At 41.6% G+C, this 22,876-nt stretch overlaps 1 protein-coding gene across 4 annotated transcripts in view; it reads right to left on the reverse strand.

Moving 5' to 3' along the window:
* Positions 1-13,612: 13,612 nt before the first annotated feature.
* The window catches only part of sema6a (sema domain, transmembrane domain (TM), and cytoplasmic domain, (semaphorin) 6A), a 107,282-nt gene continuing 98,018 nt past the window's right edge, over positions 13,613-22,876 (reverse strand). For all 4 annotated transcript variants that reach the window (XM_035165416.2, XM_035165415.2, XM_035165414.2 and 1 more), the window contains one exon: positions 13,613-17,955. In XM_035165416.2, coding sequence (XP_035021307.1) covers positions 16,793-17,955 — 1,163 coding nt within the window. In that variant the 3' untranslated portion in view covers positions 13,613-16,792. The remainder of the gene's footprint in view (positions 17,956-22,876) is intronic.

Here is a 22,876-nt window from a genome sequence, read left to right on the forward strand (position 1 = left end):
TTTTCTCTGATTTTATTGCCACTAGAAGAGCTTCAAAGCGACTGTGCTATATTAACCGATGTCTCTTGAGATTACTTGATTTTCAGCGGCTGCTTAAAAGCTGAGTGCATCCTCAACAACTAACAATTAACCAAACATGCTCCAAACCCCCGTCGTGGAAGAGGAATACACATCGTCTACTTAATTGAAAGTAAAAACTGTTCTGAGACACAAATATATTTGACCGAGGTCTGAAAGTGACCCAGACTACATTGTGCTTTTTATTAAACATCACAAACCATAAAGATTGGAAACTACGGATTAAATCTTTCACAATCTAATGTATTTTAAAAGGTTTTTGGTATTATCCATTGTGTGAAAACTACAGCTGTCCAATAAATATGGAGTAACAATAACTATTTCCCTCTGAAATGTAGTGAATTGGAAGTATAGAGTAGAATACAATCAAAATACTCCAGTAAAGTAGTTAAAGTAGTAGCTAGTAGTTCATTCTTGAGTGAATAAACTTAACGTGCAGCTGTAAGTAGCTGCTTCACTCAAAGTTGAACACGTTCGTCTACTTTTCCGCTGCTATTTTTATGCTGTTAGTTGAACAACATATGGTGGAAACTGTCGGCACACATGGAAAAGAAGTCAAACATTAACCACATTTAAACCCATGGTCACATAATGTTATGGTGCATACATCAGTTTGCCAACAGGACGTCACAGTCCCTTTTTCCTTCAAGTCAAATTTTAACAATTTAATTTGCTTCAGCTTAAAAGAGATCATTAGCTGTGAGACGTTTGTTAGTTTTTGCAACGTCAGAACTCAGAGATAAGCAGTTACAGCAGGAAAGCTCGACTACGTGCCATGAAGATGTATGCATGTGCAAGGGCTGTGTGTGTGTGTGTGTGTCTGTGTGTGTCTGTGTGTGTCTGTGTGTGTAAGTGTGTGTGTAAGCGACCTTGACCAGCCAACAGGCAGTAAGTCACAGCTGTGAGCTGATGAAGTGAAAAGCTCTTCATCCCAGCTGATATGAGAACAGAGGACAAGGAGGCAGCCGCTCAGACAGTGTCGGACGTCACACACACACACACACACACACACACACACACATGCTTTGAACTATATATGATAGCGATAACAGCAGTCAGACAGCCAAAGACCACTTAGTGTTTTTTTCTCTCTCTCTACCTGCTGTTAAACTTAAAGGAACAAAAATACTAATGTCCATTTTTACAGTAAGTTTTACTTTTCTAACTTTATAAGTCCAAATGTCTTTGGGTGATTGTAAATAGTTTAACACTTTTCTTTGTGTCCCTTTGAGTCACCATTGAATCCTTTTTTATCTGAAACACATAGAAAGTTGTGGCCAAAAAAAGTTATCATTATTATTGATGATTTAATTGGCAGCTCAGTAATTTGTTGTTAAAAGTGTCTCCCTGTAATTACACCTACAGCTGCCACCAAGTGCTTAGCCAGCTTCTTCTCACATTTCTTCATGCTGCAGTACTTCTGCAGGATTTTCTAAAGAACCATTCCTCTGGGGAGCAGAGATACTTTCAGTGGTCACATCTGTGGTTCAGTAAGATATCCTCTGTTTTTTATTTATTTATTTCATATCAGAGCTGCAGTTTAGAACGACAGCCGCGACTACACACGGCTCCGTCTGCGCACCCTGCCACACCGACACCACAAAGAGTAATGTAATGTGTGAAGATAGGGGAGGTGGCTCATCTGGCAGAGGGGAACTGCTTACACAGGCCTGTGATTCAAGAAAACTGTTTATATATATATATTTACATTTGTCTGTCGGGAATAGATTTCAGAAATACATGGCCTGCAAAAGAACTTGAAAATTGATAGTCACTTTTTAGGATGTGTGACGGGGAGTAAAACTGTCCCGTATGCACATATATATACAAGGTTGTGAAATGATTAAATTATGAGTGTGTCATCCTTTGAGGACATCTGCAGTTCTGTTTGTGAAGGCTAAGAATAGAAGAATAATCTTGTTTCTCCACATGCACAATAAACCAGAGCAATGAAATTATTTTAACTGCGTATTTGCTGTTAATGGCACGAACGTGTGTGTGTGTGTGTGTGATTGTGGGAAATCATATCTACATTACAATATTGTCTCGTACTTTTATAGTTCTCCCTCTGTAGGATATACAGCTGCTGTATGACCACGTCTATCTGCTGTGGTCCACCCGTCTTTTCCTTCTGCTCACCTTGAGATTCTCAGAGCAGAATAACATCCGATGACCTTCCACCTCCTCTGCTCGCACTAAAGCAAGCGTAGCCTTGTGGGCGTGTTCCAGCACAACCTGGGTCCTCAGTCCGAGGCTAACTCTGCTCGACTGTGTCAGAGCCAGAGATGTTACACAAGCATCGGTTCTTCCCACGTACTTGGATATTTTTCTCACCCCTGCTGCTGTTTCACTGCACGGAGCTGGTAAACTTTCTTGTCTCCTCCAAAAGCTCCAGTTGCGTTAAAAAAGTGTGCGGCCGAGGACACATTTTGCTGCAATGTGAACAAGAGGAATAATTCAACTGTCTGTACATTGACATTTCTTACACTGAGTTGAAGATAATACTCTTACTGAAATGAAATATATTTTGTTTTCTTTGCGTCTTTGGCTCAATGCTTCCTTCGCTGTAAACATTTACATAAACTTTACTCAGTATCTTTTCATATCAATGACAAGGCTGACCACCTTTGAAATTGCAATTTAAACAGAAAAGTGAAGGCCTTGGCGAGATATAGAAACAGAAATGAGAACAACACCAAACCTCTCACTTATCATCACAGCCAAACAAATGTAGATGTCTGACAAAACCAGACAGTCTCCTCACACAACAGATGTGAGGTCTCATGAGGTCAGACTGTCTTTTCTTCAAACTTTCAATATCAAACTTGTAGATATTTTAACTTAGGAACATGCTGAACCGTTCAGTGTCAGGGGGTCACTGGTTCTTGGTAAATATGTTCACGAATCCCTCTGTGAGCTCAATTTGATGTTTTCAGGGTACAGCTGCTGAAATAACCACACAATAACACACATTTCTGCTTTTACTGGTGCGTTCGACAAGTCCAGACAGTCTCCTCTGACAACAGCTATCAGCAGCCGGCAGGCACCTTGTTGAGGTCCTGGTTGAATGCACAGCCTGTGAGATGGATGTATGCTGATGTGAATATGATGTTTTGTTTTTCTGGTGTGGCTCTGTATCATTTTTCTATTAATTCAAGTGAAGTTAATTCAAGCATAGGAGGAATTGTAGTAACTTTGAGGTGAAAGTTTTAACTCAGTTAAATTTGAAGTTATAATCTGAAAGCTTTTTAGTCTTTTTTTTCAATCTCTGACAGACCCCGTGGAGGCGGCGGCACGACAAGGGCTGCTCGAAAAAATACGATAAAATGAAAGATTGTTTAAAATAAAGAGAATCGACAGGACCAAAATAAACCCATTCTAACCTTAACGCTATGCTCTGTTCTTAACTGAAGTGAGAGGTTACAGAGTGGAAACACAACTCAAGATGACAAAGTCTTTTATCCCCTTGTTTGGAGAAGATATATGAAACCTCCGTCAGCAAATTAACAAGTATGTGGAAGCTTCTACACGGGCGTGTTTTCACTCCTGTCCCCTTCACGCCAGCCTGAGAGCGCGGGAGGGAGGTGAGACATTCACACGCTACTCTCTTGACCTCCTCCTCTCACGTTTTTGATGACAGCAGGGACACGGACACCAAATCTGGGTCAAGTACCACAAAGAAGATCTAATAATAAAGATGCCTTCACATGATGCACGTCAGTAGATGCTACCCATCAATAAATCAGTTAAGATTTTAAGCTGCATTGAAAAATATCTTATGTAAAAAAAAAGTCACATAACTGGCTCTGCCCTATTTTTTGTCTGACAAACAAAGATTTCATGATAATTTGAACACAATTATAAAATCATTTTGTGGAGAACGAACATGCTGTGAAATAAGAAACTGACAAAAAAAATAACAAATTGAAATCAAAACCACTGAAGTAAAAAAAAATAAAAATATGACGGTAAAACCTCCTTTACTCTTGAAGAGAAACAAATGGAATGAGACTGAGTATTAAATATGTATTTGTCGTTTCATTTCCTTATTTATATTCAAAAAAAGTTGTGTCTCCGAGAATATTCAATTAGAAAAACAACAAATTGAAATGAGAGCTGCTCAAGTGAAATAAGAATTGCCGGCAGTAAACAGGAAAAGTGCATGAACGGAAGTTGTAAATATTTGTTTGAGGTATTATTCACTTTTTTAAATTGACATTTTAAAATTTATTTCTGTCTCACCCGTGCACACCTGGCCAATAGTTGCAGGAAGAGAATATGAACGTGGGGTAGGCTTCAGCAAATATGCAAAAATTGTTGGACACAGTCGGCCCAATTCTGAAGTCAGAGAGGAGGCTGGAGGAGGTTTCAGACACTGTTCAACCATCTGCACTTCAACCTTTAGACCTGAGCCATATTTCAGGAAAGCATATACTGTACATCAACAGGAAAAGACATACATCTCAATAGAAATGTAGGATCTCTTATTGAGAGACAGGGAGACAGACTACAATTTGATATTCTGTGTCATTCTCAGGTCCACATTCAAGAAGCTCACAGCACAGAAACAGCCCAATGTCATGTCAGGCTCTCGTCTGACAACGAATTAGCCACCAGGGGGGAAAGGACCAATATCATCTTCCAGGCCAAGTCTCTTCTGTTCAGGGATCCGACAAGTTTCTTTTATCACTCGATTTGAATGTTTCTCCACACAAAACACAAACAGTTATACTTTCTGTATGGGTGTTAAGGTTTGGACATCGTTATCTACGAGCTGACTACAAATGAATGCAGATAAATGAAAAAGCAGAGAGCCGATGTGTTTCGGTCAGTTTGTTCCACCTCTTGTTCTCCACACGGACCGCTTACCTGCGGGCAACCAAAGCCTGTTAAAATGTGATTGGTCAAACTAGAAACCCTCGCCGAGAGATTCTGCATATTCACATGTAAAATCTGAGATTAACAACAGTCTAGCTGCTCAGGTTTATAGCTTTGGAAGGGACTTTATACTCGACCACACAGACACTCACACTGATTACAATAGCCTGTGTAAAATTAACAACATGTGCGAGACCATGAATCAAGTGACATTTCCCATTTCTATCTCTGTCACCCCAGACAAAGTGTCTCTGGTCTTGTCGCACCATCACATCATCAGTGGGAACCGGACTCCAATAAATTCGGACCTTTTGTTTCTCTCTAAATTATCCTCACAGTTTTCTGCTCAGTGCATTTTCTCCAAGACACTGAGACCTTTTGCAGATACAACTCACTCTTTGTGTTCCGCTCCACATTTGCCCACATTTTGTTCCGATCGGGCCAAGTGTGGTTCTGAACTGTGACTATGAAAACAGCAGGCGTGTTTACAGAAAATGTCGAAATGCCCCTAAACAAAAATAATTGGATGAATCCGTGGTTGTTATTTTTCGCCCGTCAAATAGGCTGAGAGCGTTTAGAAAGCAGGTCACAGATTAGTGTGGTGTAAGGTTGATTGGCATCTCCTCTCATCGTGCGGAGGGTGTTTTCTCCTGGCCACTGAAGTTTTCTTCACACAAACACAGTTTCACAGGATTATCCCTGCACTCCTGGCAATATCTACCAGTCGGAGCCTTCTAGTGTGTGCGCATGAACTCATTACTGCGTGTGTTTCACTTTTCTATCTTGGTGGTGTGACTTTTCTTTGGGGTTATCTCCACTTCTCCTATGGTCATTATGCTTCCAGACTTATTGAGCACGTGTGTGTGAGTGTGTGCACGCCTGAATGTGCGTACGACCGGTGGATGAGGAGCAGACTTCCATCCCGAGTCCCTGAGCTCCCCTCCAACATCACCCATGGGCTTCGTTTTGATCCCCTCGCCAGTCATTCTCCCCATCCACCTCTTAAGCCCCGTGCACGTAGCACTCTATGTGTGTGTGTGTGGAGGGCCACAGGGATGCATGCATAACTGCCCCCTTAAGCCTTTTGTGCTCCAAATTTACACCGTCTTGCCCTTATTCCCACTGCCAATTTCTCCCCTGCTTGTTCGCCGGCGTATGCAGTGCAGAGCTTGTAACGGCAGAACAAGGCTTGGCTCTTTCCCCCGCTCACTCTGCCATCAGAAGTCTCAGAGGTATACTCCTCTTGCTGTTTCTTCACAGCCCAGAGCTTCTTTTTTTTTTTCTTCCTCCTCCTTTCCTTTTTTCAAAGCGTGAGAGACAGTTGCTCTCTCCTTTCGTTCTTGTGAATCCTCACCGAGAGGCATCTGCCGGATTCTTCGTCGGTTTCGGAGAAGTTTGAGCTGAATGGTGCAATTCTGTATTATGCTGGGAATCATGCAAGAATAGGCTGTTATCACGGCGACAGCGTTTAGCGTGCTACCCGTCCCCTTAGTGCAATCCTGCTCTCTCAGTGAGTCATCATATCATGAGACCCTTTCTGGGAACTTTTAATAGATTCCTGGGAAAAGTTCACGAAACAGAAGCAGGTTTATTGCTAATGGAACCGTCGAGGACACACTGTGAATATTGTATGAATGTAAGCATTATATTTCTCAGAAAGAATTACATAATTACAAAACGAGAAGGCTACATTAGTCACACAATGACGGCATTTTCTGAAATCTGCTTAGTGTTACTTAATATATATTGATATGGAATGATTTAAATCACACTATATTTTAATCTCCTTGAATTTCACATTTGTCTTTGTCGGGCGTCGTGACTCAAAGGTGCATTTAGTGCAGCTTAAGTGCTTGAGATGTGTTAATGTGCCGCCAACCAGGGTAAAAAGTCTCCGGTGTGCTTTTACGAGTTCGTCGAGGCAGTAATGTCGACTCTGCCCTGAATTTTGGCCAACGTCCAGATTACCACAAGACCTAATCAGCTTAATATGAGGCGGAGCAGATATTGTTCAGTGCCCAAGACATAAAGTACAGTGTGAAAGATCGCTGCTCAACAAGTAAACCACAGAGATCCACAGCAAAGTGCAGATTACCACTGTGAAGCTTTATTACTTTATAACTAAAATCATTATGTTCAGTGTTCAAAAGCAAGATTGCAACAGAGGTTTGTCATTGTATACCATTATAATACTTCACAAAGTGCAGATACAGTAACTCTGGTCAAACTAATCCAGTAGTTTTTGTTATATTCTAAATTACTGTGGAGAGAAGTCTGCTGGGGCCGGTTTACAACAGAGAAGCAATAAGCCCTGGGTCCCCACTGGAAGATTGTTTTTTCTTCAGAGTCCAGGATTAGAGACGTTCGTAGAGAGACATTTTGAACACACACACACACACACACACACACACACACACACACACACACACACACACTGACAGGGAAAACCTCACAGGCATACTGATAAAAGGAGAGACCGGGTCAGGAAGGAAGTCAAGATTTTAGGAAAATTTAAATACTGAGTTCATGATTCCGTGTCTCTCAATTCATCTCTAACAAAACTGCCTCCTCAGTGTTCTATGTCTCTCTGAATGGCAGGTTCTTTATTCCAGCCCTGCCCTTATGCAGTTTACACTAACAGACTAGCACTAGATATTCTGAGTGCTTCCTTGAAAGCTAAAGCAGGCTTCTCATTTCTACCTGAATACTCAACTGTTGCTGGCAGCTTTTTTTAATCCAGGGTTGGGGGAGGGTGGGGTGGGTTAGGGCAGGGGCCGATGATATTGGGTCATGTGCTCCCTGGACAGGTCGCCCACTCACACCTACGTTCATTTACTCTCCAATCAAACTATCTTGTCTTTGGACTGTTGGAGGACGCTGGAGTACGTGGAGAAGATGCAAATAAGAGGAGAACATACTCCAAACAAGCCATGCGTAAGGGATTCAAACCAGAAACCCTCCAGCTGTGAGGCGACAGTGCTAACCACTGCACCACCGTGCCACCTACCACTGTTCCACCTATCTCTATTTTTTGTAGTTTATTGAAAAGTAAAGTTGGCTGCTCATTTTTACCTGAAAACTCAATTGTTGCTTGCACAGCTTTTTAGTTCTTTATCGTTACCATAATATTGTATTCAGGAAAAGAATAATACTATGAAAACTATAAAACTAGACTCTTATTTTGACATAACCCTGTTTGGTTGCTTATCTAAAATATCTGTTTGTGTTTTTAAACAACTTCTTTTCTCCTGCAACATTACAAGAAAAAAGACTTTTAACATGTATGTTTGCTAAATCTTAATGTCGTCTGAGGTAGAGTTGACCGTTGGCTGTTTTCGAAACCAACCCCAAATCCAAGAAAGAAGAGGACAGAGGTTTTTAGTTCATTAGTTCGTACATTTATACAAATGCATACTACACTAATGAATAGGGTCAGTGGCATGCTTCTTGGCCTTGGCTTTAACACTCAAAAACCACTGTAGGTAGTGCGTTAATAAGCCAGATATGCTCGATTGCCACTTGCATTAAAGCGGATAAACACATGTTTAACACATTTTTGTTCCAAACCACCCTCCTACCTCATTAAATAGCACATGAACACTGTTTTGCTGTGTGCAGAAATCCAAAGCTCTCTTTGGATTGCTACTGTTACTAAGCTATGCTTGGACAATCAGGGTCATGAGGGAGGTTTAGTAAACGGTCCAAAAACTACCAAAATTATTCACTACTTTCCTGTTCTACATTTTTCATTTTTAATTAGTCTTCATATATTCTATGTAACAAATGAATATAGGATGAAATATTATATAAGATTATTCAACAATATATCTAATTCCCTGATCTGAGTTTTAAATGTGGCCTGCTCCAAATGGCCAGAAGTAAAACTGGTAGAGAAATACTCAAACCTTTATTTATTCATCAGCCTAAAAGAGATCAAATTTTAATGGACTAAAAACACTGGAATTATCTTACGAAATATCCACCAAGTGTAAATTTTTAATGGTTGTTTGCAAACTCTGAAATTTCCCCAAGAAACTCTCTCAGTGTCCTCGGTGGAGGCTATGCACTTTGGTGACCTAACAACAGAGACTAAGACAGACACACACACACACACACACACACACACACACACACACACACACACACACACACACACACACACACACACACACACTATGCTCAGTGGTTCTTATTCAATGACAGTAATGACAAAGTAACCAACATGGAGAATGATAATGGTCAATAAGGGGCCTATTGACCCCCATTAGTGATTCATAGAAACCCTTTTAATCCACAGGGGACACGTTATTTTAGAGTGTGTAAATGTGTGTGTGTGTGTGTGTGTGTGTGTGTGTGTGTGTGTGTGTCTGTCTGCCTCCCTGTCTGTATTTTGACTTTATTTAAATCCACACCGGGGTTTTTTTTCTTCGTTTGGCAGATAATTATCTCTTCTGTTTGTCCGTCCGTCTTTTCCAGCCTTTGTGTCTTTCTCTCTTTTGTGTCGCAGTCATTGTACCTGCAGCAGCCATTTCATTTTGCGGACAGAAAAATGCATGAAAAGAATAAAAGTAGGATGTGTGCCATTAAGAGCAGCCGCGGACGCAGACAGTAGAGTATCAGTGTGGGGATAATGATAGCTGGATAGGGAGGATTAGCACACGGCTAAGCTTGTTTTGACCACAGATTGCGGGGCACTCGAAATGAGCACTGCCCGGCTGTGGATGTGCGGGCTGGATTAGAGATGTGTAGGACAGGTGGGGCTCGGGGGCCGGACGGGAGCACGAACGCTCGATGGTTAGCGCACAGGCTTGCTGAAGGGCTTAATGGCTGGATGACTGGTTAGCTGGTCTGCTGGCTGAATGCTGGTTTGTTGCCGGGATTGCTGGAAGCTTGGCCGGCTGCCCACCGAAGCTGTCGCTGGCAGGGAAAACAGCCACTGAGCTCTCAGAGCGACGGGTCATAATGTCAGGTCATGAGACAAAGCGACTGCCAGTGATTTACACTGCTAAGATTTGCAGCTCACATTATTTCTGCAGCCGCTGCTAATCAGAGAGCCTTTCATATTTACTTCTAGATTACGAGATGCATTAAGGTTTTAGTGAACGAAGCCACAAATCCACTGCGATGCCGCAGCTGTCTCTTTTGATTTCCATACTGGAATCTGCACTAACACAGAGGCAGGGACTGCTAACAACAAGAAATCCCTCAGCGACTCTTCCCCCTGACACACTCAGTTGTATCACGGATTGAAGTACTGCACAAATTGTGTACACTCAGTTTATTAGAAGCTAAAGCTTATATATATTCTACTTTTATATAGTTTTATTATTTGTTGATACTTTAGAGATTTTTAGAGATTTTATTCTATTACACTAAATAAAGAGGCTGTGCAGTGAAATGCATTTATCGGACATTGGAGGGTAACTAGAGAGATTTATGAAATAAAATAAGTAATGTAATATATAATGTGATTTACTCTTTGACACTTTGAATTCCATTATTCCATTTAAATATATATTAACACAAACGTGATTATTTTTTTGAACTGTTCTGTATCCGCACTTTAAACTAGTTGTGACCTCCAAGCACGTCTCACACCACGTTGTGTAGCTGCGTTCAAAAGCATCTGTTACCAAATGAACTGATTTTGTTGAATAAAAAATACATGTTTTGATTAGTGAAACCCCTCAGTTACATACGGAATTGGGTTTGTAATACATTTCTATAGTATTGACTCGTTGCATAGTTGCATGCACTGGATTACCTGCATATGTTTTAAAAATGGAGTCTGATATCTGTCCTGACAATGACTTGTTGTCTTTATCTTGGTGTCAAATGGTGACACACACACACACACACACACACACACACACACACACACACACACACACACACACACACCTACTGACCCCTTAAATTCCAACCTCTGAGGTCATTACACCACACTCTGACTAACTCTTTGAAAAAAGCCCCTCACACTAACGACCACTAGATATGATTGTGCTCTTGTCATGTTGAGAAGGACTCAGCGGTGAATATCTGAATCTTGATCTCTGAGTTGTACAACAACACACGGGTGCCTGAATGGAGGCTGCACAATGCGGCATTGTGAAGGCAGCGACAGGCCTCATTAGCTGCACCACATCCTGGTTATCTGATCTCCACGCACAGTCTGACTCGTACCAATGCTCGTAACTTATGACTCACCTCAAGATCAAAAGCTAGAGTGTCAAGCTACCTGCCAAAGCCACATCTCCTGACACAATAACACCAAGGATGTGCTAACACACGAAACTGGAGACCCCCATTTGATATCGGAGCTGTTCTGGTCACTGTTAGTCAACACTGAGGCTCTGGAGGTGATGAGATTTGTTGTCATGATCGTGTGTTAAATCAGGAAAAGGGATTTAATAAGGCAACGTTGTAGGTACTCTAAGGTCACACAGAGTTGAGAAAGTGAATTGAGATGGTATTAACAAGTTTTACAGAATAACTATTTGTTCTGTCTTTAGCTACTAACTAAAAAGGCTTGTGTCCTGCAGCTGGCTGGATTCACTGTTACTTGCAGTATATAAAAATAACTGTCTAATTAAGTGAAACTGTCATTTTGGGTTCCCTGAGATCAAGCAGCAACTATAGAGAACTCTTTCTCTGTATCAAAAACTCTTAAATCCCTCTTCCAGAGACCTGCGAATCATGTTTGACTCCTAATTACATTTTCAAAATGTGAAAAAGGCATTCAGGGATGTGTTGGGCCATTTGAAACACCAGCCAGGGACAAAAATGTAAATCTTTTCTGTGACCTTTTTCAAAACATCATCCATCAACAAATCTCGTGACTTTCTGGATGAATCCTGGCGACTTTCTATAGAATTACTGCCGTGCAAGCAAGAGGCACAAAAAAGTCAGGTTTTCGACCACACCACAGCACTGAGACTGCTCTTGTCAAGGTCTTAAAGGACATCCACATAAACACGGATTGTGGCACAGCCTAAGTATTACTGGATCTCAGTGCTGCATTCGGCACATAGGATCACAGTATATTACGTATGACATACTGGAAAACTGGGCAGGACTCTCTGGCAAAAGCACTAAGGGTTTGAATCCTACTTAAAGGACAGGGATTATTTTGTGTGTACAGGTAATTACACATCTGAGCGGATGAAAATAACATAAGGATCCCCCAAGGCTCCATTCTGGGGCCTCCTCTGTTCAACATCTACATGCTTCCACTCACTCAGATAATGGAAAATAACAAAAAATATGTTCCCACAGTTATGCAGATGACATCAAAATGTACATAACCATAACACCAGGGGACTATAATCCCATACACGCATTGACTAAGTGCATTGAACAATTCAATGATTGGATGAGTCAGAGTTTTCTACAGTTAAACAAGGATAAAACTGAAGTAATCGTTTTTGGAGACAGGGAAGAACGATTTAAAAGTCAGTGCTCAGCTTGAATCTGTGGAGTTAAAAACCACAAACCAAGCCAGAAATCTTGGTGTAGTCACAGACTCAGACCTTAACTTTACTAGGTTAATTGTAGTTTTTCAGTTCCAAATCAGTTTTAACTAATTTCTCACAATAATGAATTTCTTACATGAGCATTGAAGGTCCAGGTGTATGTTAGATTTTGACCTAGTCTTTTTTATTTAACTCAAAATAGTCCACTGTTGTTGAACTACGCTGACGAGTTGAGACTGAACCTAAACTAGAAAGTCATGTTTAAAGACTAAAACAATCAGCTAAATAAGATTGAAATGTTGCATTGTTGTGATAGGACCTGCACGTATCACATTTTGAATTATGCTGCAGTTCTTTTTTAATGTTATTAGGTCAAGATTTTATCTGTATTTCCTGAATTTAGCATCTTTGTCTGCCCTTGAGAAGGATATTCATGAATAGTTATTAAAAAGCACTTTAAAACGAAACATTTCATTTTCCGAAGTCTTCTCCAAATGGAGCTGCGGTGCTTTTAAATGGAACTAACTGCCTTGAGAATATATTTTAAGAGTTTATCGATTTCCTTTATGGGACTAAACGGATTACGCCAAACCTACACTACACTCCTACGATGCCTCTTTGAACAATGATGTAGTAGTTAAATCTCTCGCCATAGTTTAAAAGCTGAGTAACCTCTGTATTCATCTGTCTATCAGAAATCTGCCAATCTCCATCTTAATGTTTGCTTCATTTGATCAACGGGATCAGCACTGGCCTCCCTCCTTTAGTGATTAACTTGGCTTCTTTTCGCTTATCAGGGCCCGAGCACTAACTGTATGAAGACCCTATTGGAATTGCTTTGATTATTACATATGAAGTTAAAGAAACAACTTGAGTTTGAAGCACTTTCATCCAATCAGATGGGATTCACATCAGAAGTGAAAAGCTTCTCGGGTCTCGAGGGGTTCGGCGGTGGTTTTACAAGCAAAGAAGAATAGTTAGCTTAAGGTCACACAAGTACCATATTTTCTTTAAAACTGATTCTCTATCAGAAGAACCTTCAAATCCTTTGTACAATCCCGGCTTGGTTTTTTCCCCAAACAGCGTTGCACAAGATTCAACACCCAGAGAAATTTAAAAGAAAAAACTAAAAAAGATAAATCACCCTAAGGCAGAGAAACACATGAAAAAGGCAAGGACATATCTTCATGACATGAATTTTATTTTCTTTTTTTTAATTACATTTTGCATTAAATTAAAGAGTTTTTTGTCTTTACAACATACATTAAGCTGTGAATCAGATGTTAAGGAAGTGGAGAGAGTAGGGCAAAAAACTTTGTGACATCACAATATCTTACAAGCTTACAAAGTTCAAAAGGTTGAGAAGTCGAGAAGAGAGTCGATTTGCATCTAATCGCAGTGAATCATAACGAGGGTGAAAGACGAAAAAAAGGCACACACCAAAGAACCTCACCGTCCACAGCAGCCTTCACACTCCAACCCAATCCCGTCGTAGAAAAAAAACGGCCGAACTTCACTCTGACATCGAAATGCTCTTAGAATCAGAAATGCACCCACAGCTACACAAAACTCACTCCTCTGCACAGGGTGTGGACGTTTAAACCTTTTGACCCCGGACAGATTTTTCTTGCTCACATTTTGTGCAGACGTGAAGTTTCTCCAAGGCGAGAAGTCGACACAGCTGAACTTTTTCTGGACAAGAAATATTTAGCTGTAGATCAGCATTATTTCCGGCCTGGGAACGTTGCTGGTTCACGCATGCCTCAGTACACTGGAGGGTGTAAATATGGTCTCATCGTGCCCAGTTACCAGTCGACAACGCAGTGGTATTCTAAAAAGTCTGAAGTAAACACACCCCTTCATACTAACCCTGGGTCATTTGCCCTCATTACATAGCTTGAAGTAATCACGGCTACAGCTGTCTCAATTGACCCCGGATTTCTAAAGGGGCATTTATCTACACATACTGTATGTTAGTCAGGTCACATGTCTTTTCTCACATTCGCTGTGGATTGAGACACAGTTGGCTTTCTTCCGTTGAGAAACAGAAAATTGCTTGATATCAAGAAAACGTTTGCGTATCTACACATACATGACTAAGGGAGTGCTCCGTTGATTTAAGTGTAGGGGGGTGGGGGGGGGTGAGCAATAAAAATGCTCAAGTAAAGGACGCGAAAGGAAGATAAAGGTCGGATTAGTTGAACTCTCAGCCATTCTCAAGGCTTTGATAATGAGAGTTAGTGAAGCAAAAAAAAATGAAAACATATCTAATCTTCTCAAACTGTGTTTTGTCTTTTTAAAAAAAGGGGGTTAAATAATGTACATTTTTAATAATGTTGTTTTTTAAAATGTCCACTTTCTTCGCAGGAACCAGCCTGCTTTTGCAACTGTCTAACAAATAAGTGTTACGATGCACACGAGAAGCCAAAAAGTGTGTTAGTATCTCATCCTGTACGTCCGCTATCATGTTGTCGTTGCATTATTATTGCAGTGCACCAGAAAGATACACGTACATTTGCCTTCTCAAGTAACAAATGTTAATCGTTCAGTTAATCAGTCAATTAACCGTCAGTCCAAACAAAGAGACAGCAGAAGAAAAAAAAAAGTAAAAACAAATACCAGGACTCTTAAATTGTATAAAATAGAAAATGAAAAAACACTCACGACGTCATCATCAACACTGCCAGCACAACATAAAGGTTTTTTTTTTAAGCGCATTAATGGCACAATCAGAAATGAACCACAAAGATGAGTGTGTATGCATGTGTGTGTGTTTGCATGTGCGTGTGTTTGAGTGTGTGCGTCAGAAGGGACGAGGGAAAGAAGAAAGCGAATCCTCCCTTCGCCCTGCCCTCTGAACTGTACGTGTGTTATGTCTAGGGACCAGAATTACAACAATAACACCTACATTCTTTAATTGCATTTTTATCAAACCAGGGAAATATCATGACGTAAGAAAAATAAAAAATACTACAAGGAGACAAAGTTAACAGCTAGTAAAGAAAACATTGTCACTACTTTAGGGTGTAAGGCACAAATTTACATGTGGAAAAAGAAGCAGGCAATACAGATGTTTTTATACTTTCCTCTTTCGCCTGCTCGTGTGTGTGACCCCGGTAGAAGAGACGATAATGTCCCGACACTCCGTTCACTTTCAGCTTCTTTTCTCATGTGTGTATGCAGATCCCGGACTGTTGCTGCAGCTGTTATTTTATATTTGCAACATGCAACAGTGAGCTTTAAGCCAGAAACCAATCAGGACAAACGTTACCGACTCACACAAAACCACAGTGCTGATTGAGGGGGGGGTTTGCTCATTGGAGGAGTGACATGGTGAGATTCAGGAAGTTCTTTTTCTTCTTCTTATGATTGGTTTAAAACAATGGAAACTCTGGTCCATGAAGTTAAATGTCCCTGTCTGGCACGGTTTAAATAAATATCTCCTCCTCTTCACATATATGTCAAGCTGCAGGTCCCACTGAGCACTCAGTAAGACCTAGTGGACCTTTAGTCATCAAGAATGTTCTACTGGCTCCAGTTTAATGACTTTAAATAACGTTTTTTTTTCTTTCTCACACTTGATTAATTATTATTAAAAGATCTCTCCTCTCTCCCATCTCTCTCCGAGCCTAGAAAGTCAGTCTTGTTTTTTCAAAAGCACTTAATAAAAATAAATACAACAAGCTATTAGTATTAACAGTCATGTGTTATTCAGTAACCAGTACAGTAGAGGATTCTTCTGGCCCAGGCTTTCTGTCAAACCCAGACAGGACTTGATTGCTGTAACACTGAGAGGCTTTTCACAGTTTGAGACAGAACTCAGGCAGCTGTCTGTCCTTTCAGTCCCTCTGAGTGCCCGCACACTCAGATTCCCCCAGTCCTCAAGGTACTGTACAACGATTATTCTCCCATCTCCCCGTGCTGTCTTCTTATGTGCTTTTACCAGCATGATGAAGTGTCGTGTCGCGTCCCGGCGGCCAAAGACACCACAAAAAAGAGAACCACAAGTCTTGGATGCTACAGGGTGCCGTTGGATGAAATATTCAGGACAAACGTCATCTTCTGTTTCAGTAGCACATGTTCCCATGTGTGTTAACAGAGGAACTGGGAGCCAGCCAGAGCTTGAGCTCTGTGACTGCAACAAATGACGACAACCATTTGTATAATATTTACATATTTATATAAAAAGAAAGTCTTTCTTTAAAAAAAAGAACAAAAATGTGTTGTATATTTCACCAAAAACAAACCAAACAAAAAACACTAAAAGGAGATGCAAGTTGTACAGTATTCCCTGTTTTTTTCTCTCTCAGAAAAACCTTTTATCTACTGTTTGTTCACATTGGACTGACTGGCGAAGAAGCTGACTATGTGCAGGAGTCACTGGACTTGACTTTTGTTGAGAGAGAGACTACAGAGGGTTTGGGAGGGACATCAGGCTTGAGATATTTGAGGCCCGTTCGAGGCAGTGAACCATAGGAGCTCATTCCAGGCTGCCGTGACAGAGATATTCCCTGTGCTGTCATTTGTATGGAGTCCACCCTCTGAGGTGCAGGCGGCGGAGTCTCCACACGGTTGAAGCTGTGATGTCTCGCCAAATGGGAGGAGTTAGAGGAGTTGGTGTTGTGCTTCTTGAGGGCGGAGGACCCGGAAGCAGCGGACGCTGATCCTTTCCGGAGACCGTAGACTGACGAGTGCACCTCCAGACGTTTGCCCATCTGTGGGACAGCAGGGGGGATGGTGAGAGAGGCCTCTCTTTGGGGCACGCGAGGCGGCATCACCCCATCTGGATCCACCATGTTGAGGTTGTGACATGGGCTCTTCACTGTCTTGTACTCCAGGGTGGCCCCCTGGTCATCCATGACACTGTGGCCCATGCTCATGTCACTGTGGTGTGGCTGCTCCACATATTCGTGCTGGTAGGAGTGCTGGTGTGGCTGCAGATGTGGCTGGAGCTGGTGCTGATGCTGTGGCAGAGGCAGCACCACCACACTGGGGATGTGACCTGGTGACGCCCTCAGAGGCAGGTCTGTAGATATAACCGGGGAGCCCATGTGTGGCATGTCCTTGGTGCAGGCGTTAATGAGGTTCTGGTTTCTTTCCCACTCACGGCTTCCACGACTGGGCTTGCGGCGTGGCTGCATGGGGGTGGACTCAGGCGTTGGCAGAGCAGCGAGGTCCAGGTGGTGCTGGTCCGCTTTTATCAGCATCTTCCCGTTTGGTGTCATTCTCCCGTTGTGCATCAAAGGGGTGAGGATCGCCTCAGGGCGCCCGTCTTTGGCCTGGGTCTCAAACAGGCCCGTCAGCTTAGTCACACTGTTCATTGATCCCCGGCGGGAGTGGAGGTGGTGGCTGTCCTTTTCTTTGCGGCCTGTTAGGTCTACGTCTCGCCGCCTGTGGTCGCAGACACAGTAGACAATGATGCCAGAGAAGATGGCGCCCATGGCAAATGCTAGGATGACAGCGATGGCCAACAGGGTCACGGGAACCAGCTGGTCACGACCCTTCTGGTAGCTCTCACGGATCACACCTGCAGAGAAACGGTGAGATGACATTCAGAGTGGCAGAAGAGAGAGAGAGAGAGAGCGATGATACAGCTGCTGGTGTGTGTTTTAGAAACTTGATGCTAAGAAAATAGAGCTGTTGGGAAAGATGCTTATTAAAAGACAAACTAAAAATTGAATTACAATAATTTAAACATTTTCTGGGTAAAGCGATTAGCATTTTTAAATGATTCCATGACAAACATGCAAATGAAGAAGGGTTTATCCCTTCATAAGAGACACCTATTCAGAACAGGCTCAAATGGCAGCTTGAAGTAGAAACATTCAGTGTTTCCCGAAAATCCAATCCTAGACTGAAAATGTGTTTTGGACGGGTGATTATGATTCACATTTTAAATCCCAGATAAAACCCTCTGCTGAAATGAAAAAAGATATGAGCGCAGATAAAGGAGCCCGAAATACCCAGACCCTTTCTTCTCATTGATGCAAATGGGGGACTTTTCATAAAGCTTGGATCCAATCTCATGAGTCACAGAGAATACATTAAAAAGCCTCTGATTAGGCGCTAAATCCAATGAGCTCTGTCATCAGTGCGCCATTTTCAAAGACTGGCAAAGACGCCCAGCGATACAGCCAAATAAAAGATAATTCAATAAAGGCAGCTGTGAAGTATTCGAGTGGTGGTGGACTGGGTGCAGCAGGTTGTCTGTAGTATAATGGGGTCAACAATAATCTACACACATGGACACACACACACAAACACACACACACACAGATGATCGTCTCCAGCCTGTTGATGAATGTAGACATCTAATGCAACACTTTGGTCCTTGGGTTAAACACACCCGTCCGCGGCACAGAGATTTACAATGCGCTCACTCACGACCTATGGCCAACACAGATCAGTTACCGCAGAGGAAGAGACAGGTGGGCTCCATCACGTAAAAAGCTCCCACAGTGCACCGCTGGTTTTGATAACTCAGTTTACACGTGTGTGCTGAGATCCTCATGTTGTTCATCGTACAATGTTCACATGAGAAAGAAAGAAAGAACTTCTCGTGGGAGTCACAGAAAACAATAAACTCAAAAAGATGGCAGCTTTCAGTCGCTTTGAAGGACAATCACCTGGATGGAATTCAACTTCAAATAATCCATTATGTCAGGGATATGTGTCTCCTTTACAAAGCTGTATTTTACAGTGGGCAGATTTTCTAAAATAAGAACCGTGTGGGTGATAAGACTTTTAAAAACCAAAGACATTTTTTTTTTACTAGGAATTTGCAGAATTGGTAAAAAGGCTGTGATGGTATTGTCTTGACTGTCACTGACTTGCATTTATAAACTCTCATTTCTTTTATTGTTCCTTTATTTCTTGTTTTTTTTTTGCAGGATTTTACAAAAAAGTATAAATGACTCAAATAAAAAATTCAAAATTAAGCTGCAAATATAAAACAAGTGTCAACAGGCAGATTGTTGCTGTTTCCACAAATTACTTAACTTTTCTTGCAGTTAATGTTTCAAACGAAGACGCCGCAAAATGTTAGTTGCAATAACCCAGTAAAATCCTGAAGGGGGTCGTGTAATCGTGTTTAGGCTTTACAGCTTGGCTGTGTCACCGAGGACGTTCCTCGGAAAAACATCTTCTCTCTCTGTCTACTTACCGAGACATAACACAGACACGAAACAGCATGGTAATCAGTTCTCATGGAACTAAAACCCAGACTCTCTTCAACTAACATCCATAATCCTGGCTGTAGCTGCAGTCATCATTAGTCCAAAAACACAACTTAAAACTAATTTTCCCAGCTGAAATAAAGCACGGAGCAAAACCTCTGCATCGACGTTAATGCTTAAAAGAAAAGACAAACTCCGGAGTTACTTCTGTTCTGATCGTTCCTCATTAATAGTATGAAATAAGAACTTCACTTCTCTCTTTAACAAAGTGCTGAATACACACAGCTCAGCCATTCCTCATTCAGACTTAAACAAAAGGCTTAAAAACTTCTTCTCTGGCCGAAAATCACTTCTTATCAAGGAACGTGCCCGGCTGTGGAGATAGTGTGAGAAGCGATGAGTGTTATCTGCAGCGAGGCATTAAGATTTGACGTTTGTTATGCCGTGACCAATCGGCTCACCTGTCCAATGAAACATCTGCTTCCCATCTCCTACAGTAACATGTTAATGTGAGAGATACTTCAACTCGCTGCTATCTTTCACTTTGTTGACCTTCTTCTGTCCTCACTTTTCTCTCACATCATTTTTCTCCCACTTTCCGCGACTTCTCTCCTTCACAGAAACACTGAATCACTTTTTTCTTTCCCCTTGTTTTTTACTGTGTTTTTTTAAACTCTGTTCAGATTCCATGTTGAAAAGTGGGAAAGCTGTAATTGTAACCTCATGCACATTGTGTGTTATCATCCCTGGTGCTGGGTGAAATATGTCTCTAAACAGTGAAGAAGAGGTAGAGGAGTTCAGCTTCACTTGACGTGAGGAACCCTGAAATCTGCAGGAATTATTGAGATAGCCTACATGACACTCAGTAATGCAGTCTTCTTATGAAACCACATTTAATTCACTAGATCTGGATTTTTATTTGGATCCGCACCAAATTGTCACCTAGACATGTCAGATTTTTCTTTAAGATCCATTAATTATTCTATGAGAAACCAAGGAAAATGTTAAAAAACGCCTTATCTTGCAATGTTAAAGAAAGTGAGAAAAAAGTCCTGGTTCCTCGACCAAGTTTCGTGGTGAACTTTCCTGTAGTTTTTGTGTAATCCTACTAACTAACAGACAAACAAACAAACTGAGTCAAATGTAATTGCAAACATAAACAAATACTTTTGCAAATCTCTCCGTTATCCATTGCCCATGTTGAATAGAAAATAATCCGTCTCTTACTTTGGTAAAAGAGCAAGTCAAACCTGGAATGGATTTTAATGACACTGCATTTACGGCTGTGAAAGGTGAACTTTATTTGAGCAGAGATTTGGGTTTCCCACTGAGTAACAAAGCCGGAGGGCAGCCGAGCCAAACGGGTTGTCCCTTCTGCTGAAGGAGGCGATCTGCGGGGCTGCATCTTTGTCTTCTCCTCCGGCTGAGGGAGCCGGGGTTAAAGCCCTATTTAACCTGCTCTGCATGGCTCTTCCTGTCTGCGTCTTTTTTAAAGAAATTCTTTCATTCTTTCTTTTTTCCCCCCCACTCTTTCCCTGCTTCCATCCATCACTGCTGTATCTTGTACTCACACACACTTCCAGAGGGTACTTAGCCCAAGGCCGTGGGTAAAACACAAAAGAAAGAAAAAGAGGGGAACTTTGAAGACTTCCATCTTTCATGTGAGGAATTGTTCTTCATCCTAACATGAAAGAGGATGAAAGTAGCCACAAAGGACACCGGAGCTGTCTCTATCAGAACACAGGACTTCAGGGTTTTGGATCAAGGTGGCAGTATGGCTGTTTCTTAGAGACCTGTGTGTGATCCTGGAAAAAACTTTTCAAAAACTCTCCCAACATGACCTTGAGAAGTATCAAAGTGTTGCTAAAACTCAGATTTTCTGCTTTAGTCTCATCTTGTCGGGGGGGTTCTTCACTACACAGTGACTTATAATCTTCTGGTTTCAACTCTTGCCTCGCCCCCAGAATGCATCACACCAGCCGTCCTGCAGTTCGACACTTCTGTCGGAGTTTGAATTGATTTGAATTTCACACCGCCCGGGGCCTCAACATTCAGATATTAAACACATATCTCAGATACTCAGATATCTCTCGCTGTCAAAACAGCCCGGGTCGGCAACACTTGCTTGTAAATCAGAGACATTGTAATCTACTGTGACTGGAAGTGGTGAATGCTCCCTCTCTGTCTGTCTCGCACACAGACACTCGTACACTCCTTTAATCTCCTCAGAAGCCCCAGCTGACTTAAGCCCACAGAGCGTGTCTTTGTGTTGGGCAAACTTCAAACGCAGTTAAACATCACAGAGGGGTTGTGGAGAGGGCCCTAACCTCTGACTACAGGCCGCTACACAACACATTGTCTGCGAAATGATAAAAAAAACTCTAATCATACTTAACTGCCCTCACTGGCTTGCCACTTGTTGACAGACACAATGGTGGACCTTGACAAGTGAACAAGTAATGGAGCGCAAGGAAAGAAGAAGAAGAGGAGCAGAAAGTGTTTACTCTGCCTCTGCCGCAGTGAGAGCGTTTAGAAACTTCTTATTTTGCTTTCAGGGACACGCTTGATGTCATCTATTAAAAAAAGGACGTTGTTGTTTAGATGATGACAGCAATTCATTAAGTTCTTTTTAATCCACAATTATCCCGTTTAGTCTTGTGTATGTTTGCATTGGAGAGGCACTCAATATTAAAGCATCAAACAATCCTGAGTCAGTGCACTGCATGCTGATGAGCCAGTTAAGATATAATTAAACAACTTAATTATACAATTCGGTACTCCTGGTATTAGCATCAATGTTCTACCTCATCCACCTCCCTGCATACAAACTACGGTATTAAATACTCTCAGGAAACCAAGTCAAGGAACATTTTTCATTGGCTGTTAAATGTTTTAAATTGACACTGCTACTATTTAAAAACAACAGGTGATAGACTGGTTAAAAGACACTTGCCAGTATGAACACTCTGCTAACAACGATTAGGCCAATTATCACCTCTGCCAAGGAGGATATGTTTACACCCCTGTCCGTTTGTTTGTTTGTCAGCAGGATTGTACAGAATCTACTTTTAGAACATCTTCATAAACAGTTCATTCTGACACTTAGTGGAAGGACTGGACATGGGACAAGAAAGAACCCATTAACTTTTGGGGCAGATCCAGAAATGTTTTATTGCTTCAACCAAATTGCTATTCAATAAATTTCTGGATCTAGTGGATTTAAATGCGGCTCCATAAGGGGCTTTGATGGAGATATACACTCTACTGAGGGAC

Source organism: Hippoglossus stenolepis, chromosome 9 (genome assembly GCF_022539355.2).
Source record: "Hippoglossus stenolepis isolate QCI-W04-F060 chromosome 9, HSTE1.2, whole genome shotgun sequence".
NCBI lineage: Eukaryota > Metazoa > Chordata > Actinopteri > Pleuronectiformes > Pleuronectidae > Hippoglossus > Hippoglossus stenolepis.